Raw genomic sequence first — 17379 nt, forward strand, 5'->3', positions numbered from 1 at the left:
ACATTTTATTGAAAATCTATTAAAACGTTTGTTGTTTCTTAAATTTTTTATTTTAAAATAATTAAGCTAAAAGCTTACTTCTTTTCTTGAAAAAAGAGTTTTGAACAATATTTACCAACTATTTAGTTGAAAATAATTTTTATACAACTAAAAAGATAAAAATCTTAATCTTAATGCCTAACAGAATGCAAATTAGAGTTAATAGTTTACTTTTTCTTAAAATTAATAAATTTCTTAATACTTTTATTGTTTAAATTTTTTTATAGTTTATTTTATTTCTTATATTATATTTATTTATTATATTTAATTTATTTCTCATTAAAAACTTGTTTTTGAAATGGCATCTCCTTCCAAGGTCCACCCCAGAGTGGGGGCTCAGTTCAGTGACTCCTCCGGCCTCGTGAGAGCGCATCGAGATCTGGTTTGCACTCTCTCTCTCGCCGTGCAGAGGTAACTGTTTCTTGGGGCCCTGCAGTCAGTGCAACCGGGCATCTCGTTCCAAGCGGGCGGCTCAGAAAAGCTTTTCGCGAAAAATCACAAAAAAAAAGAGAGAGAGAGTCAGAGGAGAGAGACATGTCGGTGAACTCGGATCTGCAGAGGGAGCGGGCGGCGGCCGGTTTGGAGAGCGAGGACTTTGCCCGGTGGTGGGCGGGCGGTGACGCCCACTTGCTGGAGCGGCGATCGCTGGAGGAGCACTTCTACTCGGATCCCCGCCTCCAGGATGCAGTGCATCCCAGCTGCCTGTCGTACAAGGAGCGCTACGAACAGACCGTGGCCAAGGCCACCCTCTTCCTGGCCAAGCTGCGGGCCTGGCAGAAGGCGAAGCATCCCCAGATGTCCCTGGACGTGAATACCCTGAAGGATTTCCGTGTCCTGCTGTCGGGTTCTCTAGGAACTGGCATCTTCCAGCAGAGCTTCCCGCTGCGACTGCACTTCTCCATGTTCATGACGACGCTGCTGGGCCAGGGCACCGAGGAGCAGCAGGCCCAGTGGCTGAGCCGGGCCTGGCACATGGACGGCGTCGTGGGTACCTACGCCCAAACGGAACTGGGCCATGGCACCTATATCCGGGGTCTGGAGACCAGGGCCGACTATGATCCGGAGCGGCAGGAGTTCGTCCTGAACACCCCGACCCAGAGCGCCTACAAGTGGTGGCCGGGGGGATTGGGCAACACCGCCAATGTGGCCATCGTCCTGGCCCAGCTCTACATCCAGGGCAAGCACCACGGCCTCCAGTCGTTTCTGGTGAGGATTAGGGACGAGAGGACCCACGAACCCCTGCCCGGCATCGATGTGGGTGATATTGGACCCCGGTTGGGCGGCAATGGCGTCAATAATGGCTTCCTGGGACTGAAGGATGTCCGGATACCGAGGAATCAAATGATGATGAAGAATGCCCAGGTCCTGCCAGATGGAACCTTCGTCCAGGGACGTCCCCCCCTCCTCCTGTACGGCACCATGGTCTATGTGAGAGTGATAACCGTTAGGGATGTCCTGTTCTGTCTCCTCCAAGCGGCCACCATTGCTACCAGGTGAGGATTAGGGATGAGTACTTCTTTATAACCACTAGATTCCCCTTCCAGGTACTCCATTGTGCGCCGCCAGAGCCCCATCGATGCGGACAAGCCGGAGGTGTGTGTCCTTGACCACATCACCCAGCAGGTGAAGATCCTGCCGCAGATCGCTCGAGGAGTCTCCTACCGCCTGGTGGCCGACTGGCTGTGGGTCTTCTACGAGCAGGTCCTCCTCCAACTGGAGGCCAATCCCCCGGCGGGCAACTCCCTGCCAGAACTCCATGCCCTCAGCTGCTGCCTCAAGGCGGTGGCCACGGACGAGGCCAGCCAGGGCGTGGATCTGCTCCGAAAGAGCTGTGGCGGACATGGATTCCTCTCCTCCGCCAACTTCGATAGCATCTATGGGATGGCCACCGCCGCCTACACCTACGAGGGCGAGTACACCGTTCTCCTGCTCCAGACGGCCCGGTTCCTGGTCCGTCAGTATGTGGACAGTTTGAAGCGCAAGGTCCTGCCCTCCAGTGTGTCCTACTTAAGGGACACGGCCCGCCTGGTCTGGGGCAAGGATCTGGTGAGGAACTGCGTGCGGGCGTTGGAGTACTCCGCTTTGGAGGAGGTGCGTCAGGCCTGGCAGAGCCAGAACATCCACAGGCGCTCCAAGGTGACCGATGCGATGGCCACCAATCTGGCTGGGAGGCAAATGACCGCCGCCGCAGTGGCCCATGGCCATGCCTTCCTCACCCGCCGGGCACTCGAGGAGCTGAAGAAGGTGCAGGCCACCAAGGGAGTCACCGAGGTGCTCCAGCAGCTGGTGGAGCTCTTCGTCCTGGACACATTCCTGCGCCAGCTGGGCTCCGTCCTCCGGTGGAACAGCCTCACCGGCACCCAGTTGCGCTTCGTGGAACGGCGCTTCGAAGAACTCCTGGCTGCACTGCGTCCGAATGCCCTCGCCATCGTGGATGGCTTCGATTTCCATGATCGGGTCCTGGGCTCCACTCTGGGCTGCCATGATGGGCGGGTCTATGAGCGCCTCATGGAGGAGGCGAGGAGGAATCCCCTCAACCAGGAGCCCGTCAACGTCTCCTTCCGGAGCCACCTCCTGCCCATGATGCAGGGCAAGCTCTAATCTCCCATTTTAACATTCTATTTTATCCTTTTTTTAATTTGTTTAAAAATTATATATTTTTTATATTTTATTTTAAAAAATTCCTTCTAGCCAGGGGAGTTCGATTAGTGATGTTTTCTTAAATGTTTTTTTGAAAATTTTGAAATATTTTGAATAAAATATAATATTTTAAAAGGTTTTGAAGTTGGTTTTTAAAGATTTTAAAAATGTTTTAGGATTTCTAGAAGTTTTAAAATATATAAAATCATATATTTATAAAAAATATGATTTTTGAAATGTTTTTTAAAAATATTATATAGTTTTGGGATGGGAATATATGTTTTGAAAAAGGTTTTGACGTTATTTTTAAAAAATTTGAAATATATTTTAAGATTTCTAGAAATTTTAGAAACTTTGAAAAAATAATTTTTGAAAAAATAAGGCTTTTAAAACAGAATTATTGTCAAAGATGTTGTTGTTTTTAAATGGTTTTTAAAAATTTTATATAAATTTGATAGAAATATATGATTTTTTTAATGGTTTTTGAGTTTGGTTCTTAAAGATGCAAATTTTTTTAAATCTAGAATTTTTGATTTTTATTTCAGAACATTTTCAAAAATGATTTTTTTAAGAAATAGGTGTTTTGAAAGTGTAATGTTTGGTTTTGAGAAGGTTTAAAAGTTTTCTTTTAATATATATTTTATATTTAAAGACAATTTTAGTTTCTAGAAGCTTTAAAACCTTTTAAAATATTACTTTTTGAAAAAATAGGTTTTTTGAAAGAGTGTTTTTGAAAATATAAATTTTTGAGCTGAAAAAACAAAAAAAAAACGAAAACCAATTGTGAATTTTACTAATTTATTAAATGATTACACATTTGCAATAAAAAATATATATATTCTATATAAGATTAAACAATTACAAGCTTTGTTTTTGTGATAAATCTTAGATTTGATAGAAAATCGGAAAATCTGTAATCGGAGTTCCCTAATATCACTGCTACAAAGATATATATCCTCGATTCCACGTCCATTTCGAGTCTTTTCTTCTCGAACGCATCTCTCTGGAGGCATAAAATTAAGCTATTTATGATCATAAATTAATGGCAGGGATAGGGATAGGGATCTGTTCAGGATTAGGAAACATACACACACACACATATATAATATATATTCAAATATAAAGAGGGAATCTCTCTAGAGGATTAGGGGAAAGGTGCAAGAATCTAGAACATCTTCTTTTTCACCGCCGTATAGCGTTCCATGTAGACGTCGTAGCCATCGAGATCGGTGAACTGCTTGGACTGAAAGAGGTTGCCGTCCACGGCTAGATTACAGATTTTAGAATCCTTGAGGATGCGTGGCGTGAAGGCGCTCGCCTGTAGACAGTTCTCCTCCAGCCGCAGGGTCTTCAGCTTCGGACAGTCGGCCACATCCTCGGCCAACGTGGAGATCTGGTTCTGATTGAGGTTCAGCTCGGTGACATACAGCCCGCCCACCTCCGAGGGCACCTCGGTGATTCGGTTGCGCGACAGATCCAGGACATCCAATTGCTTCAGGCCGCACAACATGGACGGGAACTCCTTCAGCTGGTTGTGACTCAGATTGACGGTCTTCAGGTGGGTGCAGTTGGCCAGCGTCTTGGGCAGTCGTGTCAGCAGATTGTCCATCAGCAGGAGCACCTCCAGCTTGACCAGTTCGCCGACCACTTCGTTCAGCTCAGCCAGCTTGTTGCCGCTCAGATTCAGGTGCTTCAGCAGCGTCAGCTTGCCCAGCTCGTCGGGGACACGTTCGAACCGATTCTCGGACAGATCCAGGGTCTTCAGTACATTGGGGTAGGCCTTCAGTTGGGGCGGGAACTCCTGGAGGCGTTGCAGCGATATCTTCAGTATGCCCGTCTTCTGGGCCGTTTCCAGGTGCTGCTTAATCTGCTTGTTGCCCATTTTTGTGGCACTCCTCGTTCCTTGTGGGTGTTACGGTTTGGTTTTTGGCTTCCTGCTGTTGCTTTTTGTCTGCCTTTGTGACCTTTTCCTTGGTGTGACTGTAAAGTAGTAGTTCCTTAGTAATTACATGCTAATTATCAGGAATTCTTTAATTATTTACAATTAATTAATGTTTCAAGGATGAAGAAGAAGCAGCCGATAAATAGAAGTGTGACTATCGATAGTTTATAGGCCAGAGCGCCATCTGTGGGGCATGCAGACTACTAACTGGCGCCAAACTAAATTAATTGCAAATACTCAACAAAAACTATAAATTCATAGACTATATTTATTTAAATTCTAGATTTTTATTCTTTTAAATAGAATGATAAGGAAATTAATCTAAATAATATAGAATATAAGCGGGAAAGATGAACCTTACGATCTGGCAACCCTTTTTCTGGTATTATTTGCAGTATTTTAATGTGCCGACTCTGGCAACACTGGTGACCACGCTGCCGCATAAATAGAATTAGCTTGCACGAAATTGTCGGTAAGTGAGAGGAATATTTCCATTTAATTTCACAACTAACCGGCACACGTGTGTTTTTTTTTTTTTAACATCTTGTTCGGTGTCTTTAAGCAGAGCGCCGTCGTCGCTGGCAAACAGGAACCGTGGGACAGTGGGACAGAGGCAAGGAAAGGCAAAAGGCATAACGCAGGGCGATTAAGAGACGCGTCAAAATTCGCAGAAACGCTGTTAGTTTTTCTATTCCAAACTCTCGAAGTCTCGAAATATAGCCGCTGTTGTACAAACAACAATTATAACACCAACAATATGCCAAACGATACGGTGGTTAAAGTACAAGAGTACAAGGACTCTCTCATCCAGAAGGCCGAGCTGTTAATAACCAAGCGCTTCCCGGAGAAGATCGTCCAGCTGAATGAACTGCTCGCCACACCAATGTTCAATGAGCGTAACTTTGATGAGGTGCATCAGGATCTAAATATACCGGCGCTGGCTCCGGTTCTGGTTAAGAATCACAATTCCGAGGACGGTGACGGTGCTACCGAGGATGGGGATCATCCGCCAACGAAACGGGCACGCAAGGATGTGCTGGTGTCTGGTCAGCCGGTGTTGGCCCTGCCATCGGGCACTGTGCCGTGCAACAAGCCGCTCTGCGAGATGATCAAGGTGGTGAAGCCGATTATACGCAAGCTGGTAGAGGATTGTAAGTAGAATTTGTAAGAAAAACTAAATCGAAAATACAATATCCAATATCTTATAGCCAATCTATTGAAGATGTGGATCTCGTTTATGATTCCCAAGATCGAGGATGGCAATAACTTTGGTGTCTCCATTCAGGAGGATACTCTGGCCGAGATCCAAACTGTGGAGTCGGAGGCTGCCGCATTCTTTGACCAAATATCGCGTTACTTTTTGTCGCGCGCCAAGGTGGTGTCGAAGGTGGCCAAGTATCCGCACATCGATGATTATCGGCGAGCTGTTGTCGAGCTGGACGAGAAGGAGTACCTCAGCCTGTGGTTGGTCGTTTGTGAGGTTCGCAATCGCTATTCCTCGCTCCACGACATAGTCATTAAGAATCTGGAGAAGCTGAAGAAGCCGCGCTCCTCCAACACCGAGAGTCTATACTAAGTGCGCTGCTGTTTTCAAATCTTTTTTTTTTTTTTGCTAAAACTACCTCCTGCCCTACTTTTGTTTCATTAATTTTCTTTTTCCATCAATAATCATTTTTTTTTTATTTGAAAAAACTTGTATTCCGGATTTCAAAATCAAATCACACACGCCTTTTCCCGCGCCTTGGAGCCTCCTCAACAAACTGACAAAAAAACATAAACAAAAAACGAAATAAGCGACAAAAGAGCTGAAAAGTTGAAATCTTAATGATAATATTGAGGAATCCTGAATAAGACAGACATTTAAGCAATAGCTGGAAGGACGATAAGAGTTATTAAACCATTTGTACGTCTAGAGTTTAATGTCAGTTACTAAAAAAAAAACATTAAAAAAAAAAATAAGAAAAAAAAACTAAAAAACAAGAATATGAATAGAATTACAAGAAACCGAAAGCTGTATAGATTCCACTAATAGCCTATAGCTATAAAAAAAGAAAATAATAATAAACAAAAAAAAAAGAAACATATATCAAAAAATGTTGAATTAGAAAACAGGGGCAGACGGAAAATGGCTGTGCTGATTTTTGAACAGTTTTTTTTTTTCCAAAAACAAAAGCGGATAAAGAATATATCTCGAAATATGGATAAATGGAAAATTAATAAGTAAACGGCCTAGGCAGCTGGCGACCGGCGACGCGATGTAAAAAACAAAAAAACTGAAAAACTTATGTAATAAAAATGATAGCCTTGTGACCTTTCGGCAGAGTATTAAATAATTGTTTTTTTCTTTTTTATTAAATAAAATACAAGCACCTTTCCGCTTTGAAAAAGTGCGCCAAAGGGTCGACGTTTTCCAACACTAAACACATGTTGCCTTCCAACAGGTTCGATTGTTCGAACTTGTTCGCTTCAAACATGTTTTTGGCGCCAAAAATGAAATTCAAAAAGCATATAAATCGTTTTAAAAAAAAGAATCGTATATTAAATAGATCAAAAAGGAATAATTACTATTTACAGCTAGTACAGCTAGTTCGTAATATTATATACAACTAATTTAACTACGCCATCCGCCCACACAATACATACATACAATACATACAAAAAAAAAAGAGTAGATTAAATATATTAACAATTTTTCGGGTAAATCTGTTCCATTTCTGATCTTAAGTTATAAAGTGCCACATAAAAAAAAATAATAAGAAATAGTAAAGTGATTTTTAACAAAGTAATGTTCTAAATTCTGTTATTTTTTTTGTTTTTTTTTTTTAACTCTTAGTATAACTCTGTGCTAATACTTTGAAAAATGTGTCCAGTTTTTTGGGATTATATAATATATAGTCCGATTTGTCCGATATATATCGTGAGGCACTCAAATAGTTGTTCCTGGCAGTGTTTTTTTTTTTTGTATGCTATATTCGGAATAATCGCGTCTTCGACTTAACCTTAAAATTTAATTCTAAATAAGCATTTAAATATTACTAAATAATATTATATGACAAAGAACATTTTTTACACAAATTATCAACGTTTTGGGTTCTTGGCTTTAAATATATATATATATATAGACTTTCTAGACTTTAAATTTTAGACTCAAGTCACTAACATCGACTATTATTGGCAGTTTGGAAGTAAAAGGAGATTTTGTTTCGAAATTGGAGATTTCGTTTTCCGGAACTATGAAGGTTTGGGGCTTTTAGGAGTTTCTGTTTTCGAGAAGTTGTATTTTTTTTGTAGTCCATACCCGGTACTTGGAGAGTTTAGAAGTGGAATCAGAAGGAAATCTTCAAGATAGGGTTTTTTTTGGACTTATGGAACCCAAAAGTACCGGGTATACTTGTTTTTTATGGGTTTATGGTTTCTAGGTGATAGTTTTTAAGTTTAAAGTTATAGCCGATGTTAGGAACTTGACTTTATCCGGCTTTAGACCCTCCCCTCCCCTCATAAAAACTAAGCCGGATACCTGGATACCCGGATACCCTCTCCGGATGCTCTCCTCTCTGCTTTAAGTAAACGAAATGGCACATTGAACCACAACCCACTTGATCCTAACTTGATCCACTACATGATCCACTCAGATCCTCCTCATCCGAATCACATGTGACCCCACCAGGCGGCACTGGCCTGGTAGTAGCCATCGTTGCCCCAACTAAGGATACTAATGGGTGGTGGTGGCGGTGTCAGTGACAGGACATCCACCTCCTCCTCATCCTCATCATCCTCCTCGTTGTTCTGACGGTGGTGGGCAAGAGCGGGATGACGTGTTGGTAGCCGGAATGGACGATGACGACGACGACGCTTCCGACGACGCACCAGATCCCAGCCGACGGTGCCCTCTTGTTAGAAAACGTGATGGGGGTTCTTCGCCGGCGCCAGGAACGGCTTCTCCTCGTTCATCTTCTCCAGATTGCCGCTGAGCGTCGGATCTGTGGGTCGGATGCGCTTAAAGAAGCCGCACTTCCACAGGACATAGGTTAGCAGGGCCAGGACCAGTATGCCCCCAACAATGGCCAGGATGATGATGAGCCAGGGCAGGGAAGGGTCGCTCTGTTGGTTCCTCAGCTCAGGATAGGCTCGGGTTTCCACCTGAGGGTAAAAGGGTAAGTGATTAATAAGAGATCTTCTCCAGGAGTTCTATTCATCCAATCCCCCTACCTCTATGTTATTGTGCTCCATGACTTCCACTCCAAAGTCCTCGGGTATCTGGGCACTTGCCGTGGAGATGATCCGAACACGATCCACCCGGGGATACTGACCCACCAGGGTGGAGTTCCAGAGCCTCGCCTTGACCACTACCTGGGCCTCGGATCGGGCCGGCATGTTGTTGATGTCGCACTCGATCCGGACACACCTCGCCGTACCCTTGTTACAGTCCAACTCGACGATGTCCTGCTTCTTGCCATTGGAATTGGAGGCGGAGGTGGATCCACCCTCCGGATCGTACATCAGACGCTCCAGGCGAGTCACCCGCTCCAGGAAGCTGCGCTTCACGCGATTCTGTGACTCGGACGAGTCACTCTTCCCACTGGAATAGTAACTCTTCTGGGTGTGAATCGTGGTCTTGTTGTGTTGAGTCCTCGGGCGGGACGACCACATCATCAGCTGTGCGGGAGCAGTCAGATAATCGATGGACTCCCTCGATCCACTGACCAGTTTCTGGGGATTCACATACTCCTGCGCCACGGAGCACTCGCCGATGCCCACCTCGACGGTGGGTACTTGCTCCAAGTAGAGCAGATACTGATCCACAATGCCGCTCTGGAGATCGTTGGGTAGGGACCACGGCCAGTGGATCACCATGCGGACCTTGGGCGCCGTCGAGGGACCCTCGTTGAAGATCGTGAAGCTATGATGCACCTGAGTGCCCACATCGTCCATTGTCATCGGACCAGATCGCTGCTCCACTTCGCTGCTGGCGACTCCCATGGCTGTGTTGGTGGCTCCAGCCGGTGTCCCGGCACTGTAGAAGCTCTGCTCCGGTATCGCCCATCCGCGGAAATGGAGCTTCGCCCGCCGCACCACCTTGATGTGAAGAATCTTTTCCGGCTTCTCCCGGCCCACCAGTTTCGAGGTGGTATTCGCAAAGATGTGGAACTGCATGGACTTCTCGCTGGGCTCCAGGCCCTTGGGCTGGAATCGAATGGTCACAAAGGTGGTGGTGCCACGGAGCATGGGATTGCCGAGACTGCAGGCCACCAGGGTGGTGTTGAAGCTGTTACAGGTGGCATTGGTCTGTAAAGAGGTTGAGAGTTAGTTGTTGAATTGGAGATCCCTAGATCCCTAAGATTCTACTTACCGGTTTCTTGGTGGCCACATAGGAGACACCCGCCTGGTGGGCTATGAAGAGCTGGGCTTCATAGGCGGAGTCTGCCAGATTGCTGACATTGATCCGCACTTCCAATTCGGTTTCATCCAGGATGAGGGTGTAGTCGGGTCCTGAAAGTTAAGTGGGAGATGTAATACTCTGTTTATGGCGACCGTGACTTGAAGCTACAGATCATGGCGACCGTGACTTGAAGCTACAGTTCATGGCGACCGTGACTTGAAGCTATGGTTTATGGCGACCGTGACTTGAAGCTACAGATCATGGCGACCGTGACTTCAAGCTGCGCTTTTTGGCGACCGTGACTTGGACCCTACAGACTAAGAAGCTATAGATTATCCTTGAAACTTACCAGCTTCCTGTGTAATATTCGGTTCGGCCCGCAGGACCAAGTTGCTCTCGCACAGATCATCATCGCCGCAATCCTTCTGGAATGTTCCCTCGAAATCGATGTGAGCCTGCGTCTGATCCAGTATGGGATTCAATCGAATCAAAGCGGACTTGGCCAGCGGAGGCTCTTCCAGGCTGTACTTCAGACGGAAACGAACCGGTGTCTGGATGTCCCTCGTATTGGCCTTGATGTATCCAGTGACCCGATCGCAGGCTGTCCTGCCATCCGTTCTGACGCGAACCACTCGACTGAAGACGTTGCTGCGCTTGTTGTCGCGATCGAAGAAGACCCGGGAGAATTTCTTGACATGATCGAAGGTCTCCGCCTCCACGTTGTAGGCCAGACGGAGCTCCTTGCTCTTCTCGTCGTAGGGATCGATGCTGCAGCAGGCCTCGAAGGTGAAGCAGGTGAGATTACTGGAAGTATCGTTGCGGCAGCCCGGCTGATTCGGATCCATGTTCTTCAGCTCCTCGCTCTTCACGCTCGTCTGGATGGAGATGATGGGTCTGGCCAGGAGCACCACCGTGGCCGAGGAATTATAGGCACCAATTACCAAGTCCGGATAGGAGTTCCCATCCAAGTCAGCATTCCCCGCGATGGAGATGCCAAAAGTGCGAATGGGCTGGACGGAGGGAGTGGTTCCACCCAGTTCCGAGGCCATAATCTTCTGGGCCGGCTTCGAATTGAGTCCCTGGCGGGAGCCCAGATAGATGTAGACCACACCGTTGCCCTCGTAGGGCGCTCCAATAGCCACATCCTCGCAGTTGTCCTTGTTCAGGTCCCCGATGTTGGCCAGGGCCAGGCCGAACCGACTCTCCAGTGTTCCGGTCAGTTTCAGGGTGTACTTCAGCGGCAGCGAGTCCTGGTCGTTCTGGTAGACATAGACGGCTCCTCCCTCCGACTTGGTGAAGTACAAGGGAGCGGCCACCAAGAGATCCGGCCGATGGTCGCCATTAACATCCGCAGTGGCCAGTTCGTAGCCGAAACTGGAGCCAAACTGTTCTCCGTCCAAGATCATGTGCTTCGGTATGGGATTTGTGTTCGAGGCATTGAATATCACCACCTGACCATGGCCCATGGAGCGAGGAGCTCCCGCCACGTAGGACATGCCACCGAAGAATCGTCCTCCTGTCACCGACATTCCCAGGTAGCTGTACTTGTCCACCGGGGACGTGGAGTCGCTGTGATCGCTGTAGTAGGTGGTCTTGTCCCGCTGCAGGTACTCCCCACCGACCTGGGTCACCCAGATGGAGCCGCGCCAGGTGAAGGGCCCGGGAGAGCCCAGAACCATCGTGTCATCCTCCAGGAGAGCCGCGGAAGTTCCAGCCTGACACAACCCATAGTCCTCGTGTTGTCTGTGGGAGGAAGGATGGTTTCAAAATTAAAAAGGTTAGACACTTTGTTTTAAGTTTGGGGTTTCAGTTAAGGAACTATAGCACTTTCTTAAATGTCACTCTGCTCCCAAAATCACAGCCTTCTTGATTCAAATCCTTAAAAAAGTGGAACACTAGACCCTTTTGGTTGAAATAAAGTCTCCTAACAAGTAGTCCATGGACATGAAATGTCAAAATTTGGAATCCACCTAAGCTCGAACGAATCCGTATAGTCTCATTCTACATCGGCAGTTGAAGCGGAACACATCGTATTCTCTAATATTAGTTTCCAGTCAGCTAGATATAGGTTTCTACTTTTCCAATTTTACATCGGGCGAATAATAATATTAATAATAGGTAGTTTTAAATTTATTTTCTACTATTTTTTCGATCTTTGTAATCGGGTTTCGTAGTGAAGTTTCGAGTTTAGACAACGCGAGTTTAGAGTTAGCTTAGTTGAGATTTAGGTTTTCGATTTAGTTTGTTTTCGCGATCAGGTGAGTAGTGATATATCCGGACGATCAAGATGGACCCCACCAAGACCAACCGCCGCACCAGGAACTCGATGGCTGCCGCAGCAGCTGCAGCCCAATTGCAGACCCTCAACCCGGGGATCATTGTGGCGCCACCGCGCCTCGGTCGTCAGCAGAGAGGGGCTCGCTCGCCGGGTCCTCTTACCCGTGAGGAGGTTGCTATGGACAGTAAGTATGCTTCGTCACCTGCTTGGACTGTCTGTCCATAGGGATAAGCCATAATCAAGGTGTGGTTCGTCACCTACTAGGACTGCCACGTCCACAGTGATGCTTGCACGATGGATAAGGTTCGTCACCTACTGGGACTATCGCCCTCTCCCAGTGATAACCATACTCTGGGTGTGGTTCGTCACCTACTAGGAGTGTCACCTTCTCCCAGTGATAAGCACACTCAGGATGTGGCTCGTCACCTACAAGACTGTAGCTATCTCCCAGTAATAGGCAATCATTTCTGGATGTGTTTCGTCACCTACTAGAATTGTCTCCCTCTTCTTGTGGTAAGCACACTCTGAGTATGGTTCGTCACCTACTGGGACACCCACGTTCAGAGTGGTACTTGCACACTGAGTGGTTCGACACCTACTAGGACAGATTCTCTCTTCCAGTGATAAGAGCAAGTGTGGTTCGTGATCTACTAAGACTATTGTCCTCCCATTAAGAAGCACACTTTGGATGTGGTTCGTCACCTTCTTCGACTCTACGTCCAGTGATGCTAGCACCCTGTGTTTCGTTACCTTCTTGAAGCAGTAATGCTCTCACGCTGAGTGTGCTTCGTCACCTACTTGCACTGTCATCTCTTCTCTTAAACCCCCCTTTTTCCAATCAAATCTAATTATTTTTCGTATCTATTTCCAGTGCTAGGATTTCCTCGTCGCACTCGTCACCAGCAGCAGCAGCAGCAGCATCAGCAGCGGCAGGCAGCACAGTTCGCCTCCGACACCATCTACATCCAGAACGTCCCGGCCATCCAGGCCGGCAGGAAGACTGGCTCTCGCCCCTGGAACCTGGTGAAGGAGATACCGCTGCTGTTTATGTCTGCCCTAGTTTATGTGCACGGAGTCGATCTGCAATCCCACGACTGGATCGGTGTCCTTCTACTCCTGCAGGCACTCCTGCACCTCACAAACATCATCTGTACCACGCCATGGATCTCGGCGCTGAAGAGTCTGGCCAGCATAGCCCTCCTGGCAGTCTTTGGTTTTTTGGACAATCTTGGTCGTGTATCTCGTACCCGTGAGGGTGGAATCTTCTTGCCGATCGCCTATGTCATTATCTTAGTTTCAAACATGGTGATGCTGAAGCGCGCCTTGATGAAGATGAACCGTTAGCTCTTCACCTAGCCGGGCTGGGTTAGTTGTGGTGACCTTGTGACCCCATAGGGTGTCCAGGTCCACCATTTTGTTAGTTTATTCAAAATTATAGATGCACCACTATCGGATGGAGCTCTCTGGAGGATTGAATCATTGTTTAGGACCACCGAAATTTCTTCTTGGATTGGGTTTTTAAATTATCTTTATTTGGACATGGTAAATAATATGTAACCTGTATGATCGCCTCTGGATATTGTGAAGCCCTCTATATTAAATTCTTTCTGTTCCATAGATTTTATTCCTTTTATTTTTAAAGTAAAAAGCAAAGTCTTTAAGAAGAGATTTAAAATCTTCCTTTTTCCCGCCCAACTCTCAGTGTTGCAAAACACCTAGACTGGAAAGCTCTGATCATGGCCGGCATCGACGCTTTCCAGCACTTTTCGTTTTCCGCCGGCCGCTTTTCTGATCTTGCTCCTCTTTTTCTCATTTTTTCGCGTTATATTTGTGCTTTTAATAGCAAAGTTTTGTTTAAATAGTAACTAAGTAAGTAACTGCTTAAGATAATCAAGAAACTAATTGAAAAATAACTAACGCCGGTTGTGATCGTGTGTTTTTGTGTCAGTGAGTTGTGTTTTTGTTGCAAAAATGTTTACTTTCTTAGAAAATGCCACCCCTGTACTCTTAGTTAAAACTTATAACTATTTTAAACGTAATAATATATGATTTTATTGAATTAATCATTTTATTGTGAAATTCGACTTGGGGTGCTCCTCTCTTTCACGTGCATTCTTTTCGCGAGCGGTTTGAAGCGCTCTCTCCATAGGTGAGAGTGCATTGAGAGGAAAGTACCGTTAAGGGGGAGCAGCGACCATAACAAAGGAAGTTCCACAGATAACAGTAAAAAAGGAGAAAAGTAAGTTTTTAAATTTCTTTAAAAAATAATAAGCATATTAATTATATATATATTAATTAATAAAATAAGTATATTAATTATTAAATTAATCTTTTAATTAAGTAATCCCCTCCCTTCTAATGCATAATGTCAAGGACATGCGTATAGGGACACTAATAGATGACCCTGGTCAACAGCAAAAGGACTCTTTGGGCGCCCGTATCTTTATTTCCCTGCCATTTGTCTAATCCCACGTGGACACTAATGGATGACCAGGGTCAACATGGTCGAATATTCCATCTCCTTCCCTCATTTTGCCTCTTTTTGGCCTGAGAAAACGTGTTTGGACACGCAAGCTTCCTGCTGGATGAAAAATTGCATATCCCTAAATGATGACAGGCCTGGTGGGTGACTTGGAACTCCCAACCGCTCCTTGATTTCGGTCATCATGTGGGTGTGCGTCCTTCTCGTGTCATTTAAATAAATTAAAATTCACCTACAGGAGAATGCTTGTGGCCTTTTTGGACTGTGCAGGTCGGTCGCATCGACGTCATCGGGGTCACACTTGAACACCTGACCCTACCCATCCTGCATGCTAATTGGCCAAAAAGACCACTCCATCCCTTCTGGCCATTTAAAATGCGTGACTGATAATTCACCTTGACACTTTTTCTTGACGTTTTTGTTTATTTTTCTGGAAAACTGACCCTTGTCAACTTTTTGATCATTAGATATTGAAATATTTATGATATGGGGAGTGTAGTTTTTATAATAAATTTGATAGAAAATTATAGGAGAGATTGATGAGCGCGGTTCCTTCGTCACTGAAGCTAATATACATTTAAAATTTATTATTTTTAGAGTTTAGAGCTTTTACCTTTGAACTGCACGACCTTTGCAGGGCTCGTAGACTTCTTCGAATTGCAAATCGTTGGTCAGAAGATAGCAGAGACCCTGGCCATAACGATTTTCGCCTATAATGTACATATAGCGATGGGCGCAGACAAGGACCTAATTAAAAAAAAATTATTTAAGATAAAAAAATGCAATAAATAATTAGAATAATTATGAAATAATAAAAAATAAGAAAAAACCCACCTTGCCACCAACTCCATTGGCCTGTAGGGGATTCGATTGAACGGTAACGCCCATCCATTGGCCCTCTTTGATTTCGTCACTGGCGGGCGGAGAGAGAATCTCACTGTCGTAAGCTGCAGATTCCGAGGGGGGGCCGAGAGAGAGAGAGCGTGCAGTGGAGGTGCGGAGAGAGTGCAGAGAGAATAAGAGAGAGATACCAATGTTAGAAAATTGCCAAAAAAAAATCACAGTTACAATTGCAATGGTGATTTTCTGTGATTTCTCTGAGTGTGTAATGTGTGTGTGTGTGTGTGGAAGTGTGTAAGTGTGGAGGTGTGTATGTGTCAGCAACAACAACAACAACAACAGTAATACAACAACAATAATGGTAATAATATATATAATTAATAACTCGAAGAATAATTAATAAATATGCATTTTCAACAAGTTTTTTTTTTTTTTTAACTATAAACAACAATTAATTAAACAAACATTAATCATTCACAAAAAAAAATTCATTTACAAGATTATATAATATATATACAGTTATTTGTACAATAAGGATGGAGATTTTTGCAAGTTTTTGCAACACTGTAAAGCTCCTACATGGCGTATGAGTAATATTTGAGGTCAATGGGCTCCCAAAAGTATGATTTACATTTTTTTTAATATTTATTTTATTAAACTATTTATAATGAAACATTACAAAGGGGATTTTTGTGAATTTTTTTCTTAAACAAGGTTCACTTTAACATTAAAAAATAATATTTTTAAGATTTCTCTAAAAAAATATAATTTTTTTGTTTTTTTCTTTAGTTATTTTTTTATTTTTAAATATGATTTAGATTTTTGGCTCATTAAGGTCCACTCTAACTTTAAACTTGAAATGCAAATTGAAAAAGAAACTAAAAACAATTCAATTATTTACAGCTATTTTTTTTTCAATTTTTTTTTTTGGTAAGAAAAAGCAACAACAAAAATAGCCCCAAAAATAGAAATGTGTGAGAATGTTGTTGCATTTGTTTCGAACATGTGGCGGCATGTTGCACAAAAAAAAATAAATTGAGCAACAACAAGAGGTGGGGATGGGTGGGATGGGGGGGCAGTAGAAAGGGGGGAGAAGAATTCGTTGATTAAACGAAGCATGAAACGAAGCAAAAGAGCGCACAAAAACATGGAAATGGAAAGCGCAATCGAGAGAGCCGAACGAAATTGATTTAGAATGCATTTTAAAGCATTAAAGTGTTGAAAAATGATAAATGATTATTACACGAAAGAGACAGGTAGAGAGATCATAATTTTCTTCAGGTTTTTCATTTTTTTTGTTTTTTTTTTTTGGGTCTTTGGGGCCTTTGGGGCGTGGGCTGTTCTTGACGGGTTTGACGCGTTTTAAAACGCGCCCGGTTGTCGCGCCGACGCAGTGAAAGTCGCGCAGCTGGATAGCTTTCAGGCCCTGCCCACCGCCCACTCAAAAAAAAATATATTAATTAAGTTTTATTTAAATTTTAATTTAACCTTTAATTTTATTTGTATTTTCGTCACTGACATTGTGTTTATTTTTGCACTTTTCAATACTGAAGGTAAAGAGCTAAATAAAAAGAACAAAAATATAAAGAAAAATAAAGAAAAAAAATAGGGTTTTAAGTAAAATTCCGAGAAAAATAACGACAACCCACTTTTCGCCCACTTTTCTCAACAAAATTCCGTACTATTTACGTTCAAGAATTTGCATATGTGCTGTATTTTTTACAGTTTGCAGTTATTTTTATGCCGGCCGACATTTGTTTTTGTTTTTTGTCGAGCTT

General features: G+C 44.2%; 6 protein-coding genes across 8 annotated transcripts in view; 4 read left to right on the plus strand and 2 right to left on the minus strand.

Moving 5' to 3' along the window:
- Positions 1-461: 461 nt before the first annotated feature.
- Positions 462-2818, plus strand: LOC6504091 (probable peroxisomal acyl-coenzyme A oxidase 1). Its single transcript, XM_001964121.4, has 2 exons — positions 462-1532; positions 1584-2818. Exons 1-2 carry the CDS (start codon positions 574-576, stop codon positions 2638-2640), a joined length of 2016 nt encoding a protein of 671 aa, XP_001964157.1. The 5' UTR covers positions 462-573; the 3' UTR covers positions 2641-2818.
- A 731-nt stretch (positions 2819-3549) lies between these two features.
- LOC6503560 (leucine-rich repeat-containing protein 57) lies at positions 3550-4812 on the minus strand. Its single transcript, XM_001964122.4, has 2 exons — positions 4722-4812; positions 3550-4659 (listed from the first exon to the last, which is right to left on the minus strand). The coding sequence occupies exon 2, from the start codon at positions 4559-4561 to the stop codon at positions 3845-3847; it is 717 nt and encodes a 238-aa protein (XP_001964158.1). The 5' UTR covers positions 4562-4659; positions 4722-4812; the 3' UTR covers positions 3550-3844.
- A 184-nt stretch (positions 4813-4996) lies between these two features.
- LOC6504092 (proteasome activator complex subunit 3) lies at positions 4997-6951 on the plus strand. 2 transcript variants are annotated; one of them, XM_001964123.4, is made up of 3 exons: positions 4997-5093; positions 5187-5772; positions 5830-6951. In XM_001964123.4, exons 2-3 carry the CDS (start codon positions 5379-5381, stop codon positions 6195-6197), a joined length of 762 nt encoding a protein of 253 aa, XP_001964159.1. In that variant the 5' UTR covers positions 4997-5093; positions 5187-5378; the 3' UTR covers positions 6198-6951. The 2 variants fall into 2 exon arrangements, with proteins under 2 accessions (XP_001964159.1, XP_014761185.1); XM_014905699.3 differs by having other exon boundaries at positions 5011-5093; positions 5184-5772.
- Positions 6952-7134: 183 nt separating this feature from the next.
- The window catches only part of LOC6503559 (integrin alpha-PS1), a 57511-nt gene continuing 47266 nt past the window's right edge, over positions 7135-17379 (minus strand). For both annotated transcript variants that reach the window (XM_001964124.4, XM_032452823.2), the window contains 6 exons: positions 15596-15708; positions 15375-15508; positions 10351-11744; positions 9972-10111; positions 8831-9907; positions 7135-8761 (listed from right to left, as the gene is read on the minus strand). In XM_001964124.4, coding sequence (XP_001964160.3) covers positions 8516-8761; positions 8831-9907; positions 9972-10111; positions 10351-11744; positions 15375-15508; positions 15596-15708 — 3104 coding nt within the window. In that variant the 3' untranslated portion in view covers positions 7135-8515. The remainder of the gene's footprint in view (positions 8762-8830; positions 9908-9971; positions 10112-10350; positions 11745-15374; positions 15509-15595; positions 15709-17379) is intronic.
- On the plus strand, positions 11994-13896 carry LOC6504093. Its single transcript, XM_001964125.4, has 2 exons — positions 11994-12463; positions 13151-13896. The coding sequence occupies exons 1-2, from the start codon at positions 12289-12291 to the stop codon at positions 13621-13623; spliced, it is 648 nt and encodes a 215-aa protein (XP_001964161.1). The 5' UTR covers positions 11994-12288; the 3' UTR covers positions 13624-13896.
- Positions 14007-17379, plus strand: part of LOC6504095 (actin-histidine N-methyltransferase) — a 77673-nt gene continuing 74300 nt past the window's right edge. Inside the window, exon 1 of the mRNA XM_001964127.4 lies at positions 14007-14518. The gene's annotated coding sequence lies outside the window, so the exon portion shown is untranslated. The remainder of the gene's footprint in view (positions 14519-17379) is intronic.

This window comes from Drosophila ananassae, chromosome XL, assembly GCF_017639315.1.
Source record: "Drosophila ananassae strain 14024-0371.13 chromosome XL, ASM1763931v2, whole genome shotgun sequence".
Taxonomy (NCBI): Eukaryota; Metazoa; Arthropoda; class Insecta; order Diptera; family Drosophilidae; genus Drosophila; species Drosophila ananassae.

What these genes read in the sequence shown, in the direction of transcription:
- LOC6504091 (XM_001964121.4), top strand. Translation starts at nt 574, where the DNA reads ATGTCGGTGAACTCGGATCTGCAGAGGGAGCGGGCGGCGGCCGGTTTG. An exon ending in GCGGCCACCATTGCTACCAG is followed by an intron (nt 1,533 to 1,583) that starts GTGAGGATTAGG and finishes TTCCCCTTCCAG; the next exon opens with GTACTCCATTGTGCGCCGCC.
- LOC6503560 (XM_001964122.4), bottom strand. Translation starts at nt 4,561, where the DNA reads ATGGGCAACAAGCAGATTAAGCAGCACCTGGAAACGGCCCAGAAGACG.
- LOC6504092 (XM_001964123.4), top strand. Translation starts at nt 5,379, where the DNA reads ATGCCAAACGATACGGTGGTTAAAGTACAAGAGTACAAGGACTCTCTC. An exon ending in ACGCAAGCTGGTAGAGGATT is followed by an intron (nt 5,773 to 5,829) that starts GTAAGTAGAATT and finishes AATATCTTATAG; the next exon opens with CCAATCTATTGAAGATGTGG.
- LOC6504093 (XM_001964125.4), top strand. Translation starts at nt 12,289, where the DNA reads ATGGACCCCACCAAGACCAACCGCCGCACCAGGAACTCGATGGCTGCC. An exon ending in TGAGGAGGTTGCTATGGACA is followed by an intron (nt 12,464 to 13,150) that starts GTAAGTATGCTT and finishes ATCTATTTCCAG; the next exon opens with TGCTAGGATTTCCTCGTCGC.